The 10,207-nt window shown below is 38.6% G+C and overlaps 1 protein-coding gene across 2 annotated transcripts in view; it reads left to right on the plus strand.

Annotated features, from left to right (window-relative positions):
* plpp2a (phospholipid phosphatase 2a) overlaps positions 1-9,794 on the plus strand; it is a 30,718-nt gene extending 20,924 nt beyond the window's left edge. The window contains exons 2-6 of one of the 2 annotated variants that reach the window (XM_083524906.1): positions 6,209-6,357; positions 7,727-7,989; positions 8,405-8,462; positions 9,261-9,437; positions 9,537-9,794. In XM_083524906.1, coding sequence (XP_083381032.1) covers positions 6,209-6,357; positions 7,727-7,989; positions 8,405-8,462; positions 9,261-9,437; positions 9,537-9,686 — 797 coding nt within the window. In that variant the 3' untranslated portion in view covers positions 9,687-9,794. Of the gene's footprint in view, positions 1-6,205; positions 6,358-7,726; positions 7,990-8,404; positions 8,463-9,260; positions 9,438-9,536 lie in introns of both variants that reach the window. The other variant, XM_083524905.1, reaches the window with a different exon arrangement.
* Positions 9,795-10,207: the final 413 nt, after the last annotated feature.

Raw genomic sequence — 10,207 nt, forward strand, 5'->3', positions numbered from 1 at the left:
TGTTATAAAACGATCACACTAGAATGGTATGCTTTTTCGATTTCTTTCTGCGCATTTTGGAAACAATATTCATTTCGTCCCTTGACACATGTCTAGTTTTATGTCTATGTAAGCTAAACCTACACTATAAGAACAAAAGTATTGGGACAGCTGACAGTTCCAGCCATATTAAACATTGCTGTTCACTTAAAACAAGTGTGTTTGCAAACAAAAGTTTAACAGAACAAAAGACTTTCGATCAAAATCTCCGCATTCCTTTCTTGATATTTACATCTAGATATGTTTAGCAACCTAAAAACAGGGCATTTTCGGTGGCGGATCACTTAATTTGACGAAAACTTTGCGCTGAATTGAGCCGGCTACACCATGACATGACCTGTTGTATTCAGTACACTATATGGACAAAACTATTGGGACACCTGACTTTTCCAGCCATATGTGGTCCATCCCCAAACTGTTATCACAAGCTTGGAGGCAAATAATTGTATAGGATGCTTCTGGGATGCAGAAGCATGAATTTTCCCTTCTGAACCTGTTCCAGCGGGACAATGCCCCTGTTACACAAAACCAACTACATGGAGATATGGTGGACATGGGTTGGAATGAAAGAAGAGAGAGAGCTTTCACCTCAACCCTATTGACCACCTTTGAGAATTATTGGAACGCTGACTGCACCCCAGGCCTCCTCAACCTACATCAGTTGCTTGAGTTTACTAACACCCTTGTGGCTAAATCAGCACAACTCTCCATAAGCGCACTTCAAAAGTGGAACATCTTCCCAGAAGTGTGGAGGTTATTATAACAGCGAATGGGAAGTAAATGTGAAATAGCATATTCAAAAGCATTAGCATCTTATGACGACAAGCTTTTGTCCATAACTTGTATTACCAAATTTAAACTAAAAACTATTTAAAGGAAAACATTTAAGTGAAATAACACACTTTATATATATATATATATATATATATATATATATATATATATATATATATATATATATATATATGTGTGTATATATAAAAACACAGCGAGAGATATTGGTCACAATTGTTACTTTTTATGGACAAAATTATAAGTTTGAGGTCTGAAAGATAGAGACCATTTTTCAAATTCCTTTTGCGATCCTAAACCATCTCATGATATTCAAAACTGATTGTACTTGTTTGTTAGTACACGGGTATATGACCCTTTCTCATTTTCCAAAAACATCCATCATCCCTGATATCATCTTTCCCTCCTCTCATCATTCTAAACCCGATTCCAAATAACTGGCCACATTCCATTTCCAGTGACAAAATTTCCCCACAACAGTGTTTTCTTTTGTTGTTCTCCGCATTCCTATGTTCCAGATATTTCCTCAGGGATGGCTGTGGAAGCCCTCCTGACATCTCTGCTGGAAAAACCAGAGAGCTGAATAAACCAAAGAATCCTGTAGAGTCTGAAAGTAAATCGACGACGGCGTCATTTCCGTCTCTACTTGCCTCCGTGTATGAATCATGTTGAAAATTGCGAACAGCATCTTGGAATGTTTGCTTTCTCCACCTTTTGTGGTTAGTTGGAAAGTCGGTATAGTGTGACCATGTGTAGCTTTGAAATGAAACCAATGAAAATTAGTGGCCAAGGATAATTCCAGGAAGAGGATAAAAAAGCTGCAGTCAGCTTTTACCTAGAATATGGAAAACTAAATTAGCCAAGTGGGAAATTTTATCCAGACGTCCCTACATTTTCCGTTTGTCCGTTACTCCTAAGCACAGAGGTTAGACCAAGTCTGAGGAAAGACCAAGACGGAGACCGCCATTGTATAGACATGCATTTCCTGATGGCACAATAAAGCTACTGTAGCTACTTCATCCATTTCATTACACATTAAGCTTTTTGAAGAGCAACAGGCTTTTTAATTGTTTTTTTTTCCCCAAGTATGAGGCAGGTGCAGCTCCTCAAATATCCCTGGATTTGTGTTAGTGTTGAAGTTGGCTGAGTTTAAAACAATTGGCCAATAAAAGGTGTATTTCTGAAGTAAACATTCAACTCGAGAGAACTTGAAGGGGCGCCAGATTATGAAGATTTGCCTCATGAATGACATTTATTAATAATCCCGTGTTTTTTTTTATTTATTATTTGTTTTTTTGAAAAGCTTTTGGACTGACGGTTGCTTAAAAAGTCGTATTTCCCATTATAGTGAGGAGTGTGTTTACAGGATCACATCTGGAACCGTTTTATTTGAATAGTCAGTGACATTACTCCGCTAAGTCTTGCTGTTTAATTAGCGCGACACTGTTCGCGTCCTCAGTTTGACTCTGTTGCACTTTGTGACTGATATTAAGTGACTACATCTTCAAATATTACGATAACTCCCACAGTTCAAAGCATTAAGTGAGATATGTATATTGGTAGTGTATGTTAAGAAGGTTACAAGCGTTTATATGTGAATGAGCTGATTACGCTGCTCATTTTACAGCTGGTGCTTGATAGATCTTAGTTCTGCAATAGCATGTCTGGTTCTGCTTTCTTGGTTTTGCTTCTGTGAGGATTGATTCTGTTGGACCAGAAACCTCAGGAACAGTTGTGGGTGTGCGTGAGCATGGGCGTGTAAAATGTGTACCAACCAGTACCAATGCAAAAGTGCTTTCCTTGCTAATTTTATTGGAAAAACTTATGAGCTTTTAAAAAAAAAAAAAATCTTGAATTTATTTTTGATTAAAAGTTGTTGAGAATTGAAAATGTCAAGATGTGAAAAGACTGATGGTGCAGCAGCTGTGACTGATGGTCCAGCAGCTGAGGCAGCAGTGCTGGTTTATAATCAGTGCGTTCCTGAGGTAAAAACAGAACAGTTCAATCACCAAAAAAGGGGTGATTTCTAATATGGGGATGTTTTCTAAAAAATAAATGTTGAGCATTTTTTTGGAAGGAGTCTCCAGTGTCCAGTGCATTCTATAAGTGAGATCAAAGTTTGCAGTTTTTGGTTCCATGGTTTCTCACGACGGGCTTTTTGTTCTCTTCCTTTTCTGTCTTTAAGACAGAGGAGAAAAAGACACCTGTTGAGTGATACAGTTTATAGCTGGTAATCCTGTTCCTTTATTTTTCCCACCTGGGGAAAGTCTTCAGAACCGATAGCTTCACGGTTTCTCAACAACACGACGAGCTGCTCTTGTTTCTAAAGATCGGCGGGGGGAAAAAGATTCTGGTTAGTGGAATGTCTGTTATTAAATGTCCTATAATATCAGTGGTAACAGGAACTAACTTGTTTTGTGAACATTCCAGAACAGTGGCAAATTGCTGTAGTGTCAGCGGAATAAACAGTTTGGGATGTGGAGCTGTTTGCAGTTCTGTACGTGTGCAGTTGGACCTGCTTTTTCTGCTCATCACGTTTGGGAAGCGTTGTTATTAGTGCTACCATGATCTCCTGGTCAACCCGATTCGGTCTGGTCATTCTTCTCACCTCGCTCGGGAGGGGTTTTTTTGTTTTTATTTTGTGCGTCATTCTGTGTAAACTCTAGAGACTCTAGATGGTCTCAGAGATCACAGTTTAACTCGGTGGCTGATTTTATGCGATGTACTGACATCATTGATTGTCAGCATGCCTGTATGAGTACGTCTTTTGTGCCCCCCCCCCTCCTCCTCCTCCTCTCCCTAGAGATCGTCATATGGCATGCACATTCTTTTTTCTTTCTTTCTTTTTTTTTTTTTTTTTTTTAAAGTTTAACGATTTCCCGAAACAACTCCTAAAACTTGTTCATTGTTCCAGACGTCGTTTAGCGAGACAGGTTTATCGTCACACACTCGGTCCGAACGAGCATGTTTCCTACTACCATGCTGGGTGTTTATGAACTGTGTAGAGCAGCCAGATTTCCTGAGACCTTCTCTTCGCTTTGTAAGATTTAAATATCTACCAGGTCTTTGTGTTTGGTGGGCGAGTGCTTCAATGGCCCGTGCGTGTGCACTAAAAGTTCTTGCGTGCTGATGTATGTCAAGAAATATTTTTTTCCAAAAGTCAGAGCAGCAGCTGTGTACAATTAATTTGCTGTATAGATTTATTTGTATATTGAGTGTCACATGATGTGTTCGGTCAGGATAATGTGCAGTGACATGCCTAGTCCACGTATATTTCACCGTATGCCAAGATGCACTTTTGACAGAGCTGATTAGACCACCTCCTATAGTCACACACTCGCACACCAGTTAAAATGATTAGAAGAAAGAATCTCGGGGCTCAAAGCACAAGTAATCACATGCTTCAGCTTTCACTTTTGGAGGCACATTTGGATTCGGATTAGGACAGGGTAAGATGTCTTCACAGAGAATCAGCACAAATCAACATGTCACCACAGTGTCAACTGATTACTTATCATACCAAAGATCTCATTTGTGTCTGGTGAAGTTGTCCTCGCTTTACAATCAGCTCTGGCTTTATAAGTTTAACCTGTGATTTGCTTTGCATTCAAGTTAACGTTTAAATAACGCATAGTTTCTATAGTAACCGCTTATTCACATGTATTAAAATGAGATAGCATGGTACAACCAATTTATGGGAAAACGTATCATTGTCGATACGGTGAAGTGGAACTGATTTCAGTTAATGTAAGGAGTCCTCAGTGTCAGCCTTTTGTAACTGCATAAAAATGACCTTAAATTCAAATATAATGACTGGACAAAATAAAACGATCTTTATGCTGTTCTATGATGTCCTTTTGTTTGATGACATCACAGTTCACTCTACGAGTTGCGTTTCTTTGTTCTGAAGAAAAAAAACGAGAAGCTGGCAGGGCGAGAATGATTGTTATAGCTGCTCTAATGTTTGTGAAAACAGGAATCGACCCGTTTTGTAGACTTTCTCCAACATGCACCATAACTCTGAAAAAAAATAAATAAATAAAAAAGTAAGCAATGCCGTTTCTGATGTTTAAGCTCACCAGCACACAAGCACAGCTTGGAGAAACACAGACGCATGCAAATGCCCCCCCCCCCTCCCCCCCATATCCAGCTTAGGTGGATTTCTTTTTAGCTTTTTAGGCAAAAGAAGAAGCCACAGATGATAAAGACATCTGTTTTAACGATTCGACATCAGCAGCATGGATACAAATTGAGTACAGTCTTAGCTGATGTTATGTCTATGGGACATACTGTATTAAGTACACACAAGAGAAATGTTGTCTGCTGTCTCTGTTTGCTGGAACCATCGATGGAGAAGTTTATAAGTTAAAGGATATCAAGCACACGGCAGATATAGATCAGGATAAACGCCAGAATACTTGGATATAGTGACATCTGTGTATAAACCATTGTATCTATCAAAACACGTACGCTATATGGACAGGAATTTGTGGACATCTGACCATATGATTTGTTTGTGCTTGTTGAACTTCCCATTCTAGTAAAGTCAGGTACAGATGTAGATGATGATCAGGCCACATGAGATCTTCCAATTTAAACCATGCAAACCATGGCTTTGTTACAGGGGCATTGCCGTGGTGAAACAGGTTTGTATCTTGTAGGTTAAGTGAAGGCAAGATTTAATTCTAGCACATCCAAAGTCGTGTGTGCCTTCAACTTTGTGGTAAAGTTTTGGGGAAGAACCAAATATGGTCAGAACAGTCATGTGTCCCAATACTTTTGTTCATGTTACTGTACTTACGAACTGTCGGAATACAGCAGGTTGTGTCATGCAGTAGCCGATTTCATTTTTTTAAAGTATCTGCTCCAATTCTTTTGATGGTCAAATTTGGTGATCTGTCGCCGAACGTGCCATGTTTTTAAGTTGTTAACCTATCTTGCTGTAACTGAGGAAAAGAGTGCTGCAGTTCTGATATAATGTCTCGTACTCATCTTTTGATGGCAAACACAAATGTTTTAAGTGTGTAGCTAAAACCAAAAAATTTTCCTTGTTGTTCCAATACTTTTAAGAATAGAAAAAACACCACCACCACCAGTCAATCCAAGAGGACTTGTATACTTATCGGTTATTTATTTATTTATTTAATTTAGAGGTTGAGATCAGTTTTTGTCAGGTAAATCAGTTCCAATTCATGTATTTAAGATCACATTGTGTAAAACCTTTCACGATAAATGGCAAATCTCAACTTTTAGCTTTCACTCACGTATTTTTCCAAACTGAATTAAACATGACATTTATATTTCTATAAGTATCTCAAGTAAAGCCACTGCCTCACTTGCCATTTTCCCGTTTCGTTTTTTCTCTGTCCTTTAGCAGCCATGCCGTTCGTGATCATGACCATCATCTACAAGCCGTACCAGCGAGGTGTATACTGCGACGACGAGAGCATCCGTTACCCGTACAAGTCCGACACCATCTCACATGGTTTGATGGCCGCAGTCACGATCACCTGTTCCATCATCATTGTGAGTCTGTACTTAACATGCTTCATTAGATGGCCAGTTCTATTTTTTTATTACCCAAATTACAGATGGGTGATAAATTCAAGGAAGAAGGAAGCAGTAGAGGTTTTTTTTTCCACTGTAGATCAACATAAAGTTCTTCTAAAAAGCCATTGATCAAACAGCTCTCTTGTGATGAGAGTGATCTCTTATAGGCTGACCCCACCCCCATCTGCACAAGAGCACGTACTGGTTCGAAGAGGATTTAAATATAATGCAAAATTGTGTGCTATGGCCTTCACAGTCAACAGATCTCAACCAAATCGGATACTTTTGGGAGATTTTGGAGTGACGTTTTGGACAACACCAGTTAAAGGAACATCTTTTGGAACGTGTTGTCCAACCCTCCAATGCAGAGGTGTAAAAAGTACCTGAGACTAAAATTACAGTAATTGTATACGATACCTTACTGCAAAACTTGACAAGTTGTCAACAATTACAATATGACTTGGGTAAAAGTCTGGTTTGAGCAATACTCTTGTATTTTACTCATAAAGACACGTTAATTAAAAGCCAAAAAACTGTTGATTTGTAAGGTTTTATTTTGTAAAAATTAAAAATCGAACTGTACACCTCGATCCTGCATTAACCATCAACACAACAGCCTCTTCAACATGAAACAAAGATCAAAAAACTAAGTCAAAAAGTTATCTTTAGTTAACAAATACAATTACAGTATCATAACTATATAATGGACAAATAATATTAATCATTTTTGATGAAGTAAAACCAAGTATTTAGCCCTGACTGTGATTTGAGGCACCTGCCAGGTTCAGAGAATGGCAATATTTCAATACTTCAACAAATGCTGCTTTTGGAAATTTATTCGAGATCTCACAGTCAGCAGATGCGGGTAGGGGAGTGTTGAGCCTTAATGACATCTTTAACAAAATGTAATTGGTAATGGTCAATTTAGTTGTAATAGGGTAAAAAGTACATATTGTACCATCAATGTAGCTGAATGGAGAGTAAAAATTGCTTATATCTTTGATTTGAAGTAGCCAAAAAAATTACTTAAGTACAGTAAGGAAGTACATGTACATTAATACTCCAATGCAAGGTGTATCTAAGCAGTTCAGATAGCTTCTTGTGCTTTTCTTTGACACTTTTTTTATTTGAATAATTCGTCCCCCATTTTACATGATCTGTGGTAGGACATGGTCATGGTAGGACTGTAATAAATGGCAATAAGTGTGGATCCAAACTTAATTACCTTATTTTAGTAAGCACATAGTGTTTTGTCCTTGTATGGCAGACCAGATAGAAATTCTCTCTACTGTGCCATTTTATTAGCTGTCGTAGCATTCTTTTCTCTTTTTCCCATTTTATACAGATTACCACAGGAGAAGCCTACCTAGTCTACAGCAAGCGGCTCTACTCGAACTCGGACTTTAACCAGTACGCCGCAGCGCTCTATAAAGTGGTGGGCACGTTCCTGTTCGGCGCTTGCGTGAGCCAGTCTCTTACAGAAATGGCCAAGTTTACAATCGGACGACCGCGGCCCAACTTCATGGAGGTGTGCGCGCCAATCGTGTGCGAAGGCTACATGCTTCAAATTAACTGCACGGGAAGCAAAAACAACGTCACCGAATCCAGGTACCGCACTGAGAGACAGGAAGGCCAGGGCTTAAGGTCCTCACTGCTGTTGACCCAACTTCCTGTGTTTGTTTTTTTTTTTGTGTTGTCACCTTTAATTCTCGCTTCCTGTTTTGTCTCTCGTGTGTGATTGTAGGACTTGACCTTTCTCAGAAGGGTTCTTTTGTTTGTTTTACTGCAAGCCATTCTAAATTTAATTTAATGCATTCTGTAGACTACAATACTGCTGAAGTCTAAATAAAGTCATCAGCTCGTTCCTGTTAATAGCTTCAATGTCACCCCCCCCCCCCCCCAAAAGAAAAAAAAAAGAAGCTCTCATTTATACACTTTTACCTCCATTTGATGACATACATGATCAGAAGTATTAGATAAATGATGCTATCAATGGTGCTTTTTTTCCCGCTTCCCGCTCCAGGTTGTCCTTCTACTCTGGCCACTCGTCCTTTGGGATGTACTGCATGCTGTTTTTGGCGGTGAGTTGACCCACTCTCACATCATTCATCACTTCAGATATTCGTAAAAAGACCGAATTTCATGTTCTTTTTTATCGAAATGGACACAATTTTAACAACCCCTTTAATCTGCAACTTTCACTTCCCAAGAGATTAAAAGTTATTTTTATGCAAAAACCATCACAGAATTTTTTTCCATAAGGACTATAAACTGGCTCACATCAGCATTTAACTGGGGTTTTTGCCAAGCCGGGGATGTGTATCAGATAAAGCTTTCGGGTCAAGAGGCATTCCTGTCCTGTTTAAACACGCTAATAGGAACACTATAATGTTCTTCACACCACATAATCCACAGGATGCTGTGGATAAAAAACTGCCGGAATGTTTGCTTCCTTATAAAGTTTCTGAGGAAAAAAAACTGGTTCGGGATTCATTTTCTGGGGGGAAATAAATTCCTGGTTTCCTTTTGAGTCTGCTTCCTCATACTCTTTGGCTTGCTCATCAGGGATCTTATTGGGACAAATTTCGGACATGAATATCTGTCCGTCTTTTCAGCTATCCGTCCATCTACCGATCTGTCTGTCTAGCTATTGATCGATCGTAATTATTTCTGTGAAGCTGCTTTGGGACAATGTCCACTGTGTGATTTTGTGATTTACCAAAAACTATAGCTAGATGTTTGATAACCTTTAGTGCCAATATTCTATTATAAATATTTTATTATTGAGATGTTTTTTTTCTTTTAAAGTTAAAGGTTTGAAAGATTGGAGTGTCTCGTATTTTCCAAACACTGATCCTTTTTTCCTTCTTTCTCTTTAGTTATACGTGCAGGCACGCATGGCATTCAAATGGGCTCGTCTGCTCCGACCTACAATTCAGTTCTTTTTGGTTGCCTTCGCCATTTACGTCGGATACACACGCGTGTCTGATTACAAACACCACTGGAGCGATGTACTCGTGGGTCTGTTGCAGGGGGCGCTCATCGCCGTTCTCAACGTAAGTTTCAACTTAAAAAAATAAATAAATAAAAATTTATAATAATAATAATTTTTAAATAGATTTTTTTAATAACCACGTGATGAAATGCCCCGACAGGTGCGATACGTCTCAGATTTTTTCAAGGAACGTCTTCCGCAGCAGCGGCACCCCGAAACGTGTGAGACGGACGATTCGGAGCGCAAACCAAGCCTGCAGATAGCTGATCAAGAGAGAAATCACCATTGCAGCTTTTCTGGGACTGTATGAGAAACTTTGAGAGGCTGGTGTGTTAACACAACAGAAAGTGTGTGTGTGTGTGTGTGTGTGTGTATGTATGTGTATGTATGTATGTGTGTGTGTATATATATATATATATATATATATATATATATATATATATATATATATATATATATATATATATATATATATATATATATATATAATATATATATATATAGTGTATGTATATATAAAACCACTGGACAGGCTGCAGTGCTGCTCACTAATTCCCACAAATCTGCATCCCAGAGGCATCAGTGCAGCTACTGTAGCCACTAAAGCTGAGTGGCACTGACTACAGACTCGCCTCCACACGTGGATAATCTCTCCTATATGCCTGTGTGTGTGTGTGTGTGTGTGTGAGGAATCATATAGTATTCCTATATTTTGTCCTTTCTGTCGAGGGTCTGATATATTTATACTTTATACCGATTACATAAATCAGTTTTTTAAGCACATGATTCTCTCAAACTTTTATTACTTTTATCCAAAGAAACAGATTTAAA

Source organism: Silurus aristotelis (genome assembly GCF_946808225.1).
Source record: "Silurus aristotelis genome assembly, chromosome: 22".
Classification (NCBI taxonomy): Eukaryota; Metazoa; Chordata; class Actinopteri; order Siluriformes; family Siluridae; genus Silurus; species Silurus aristotelis.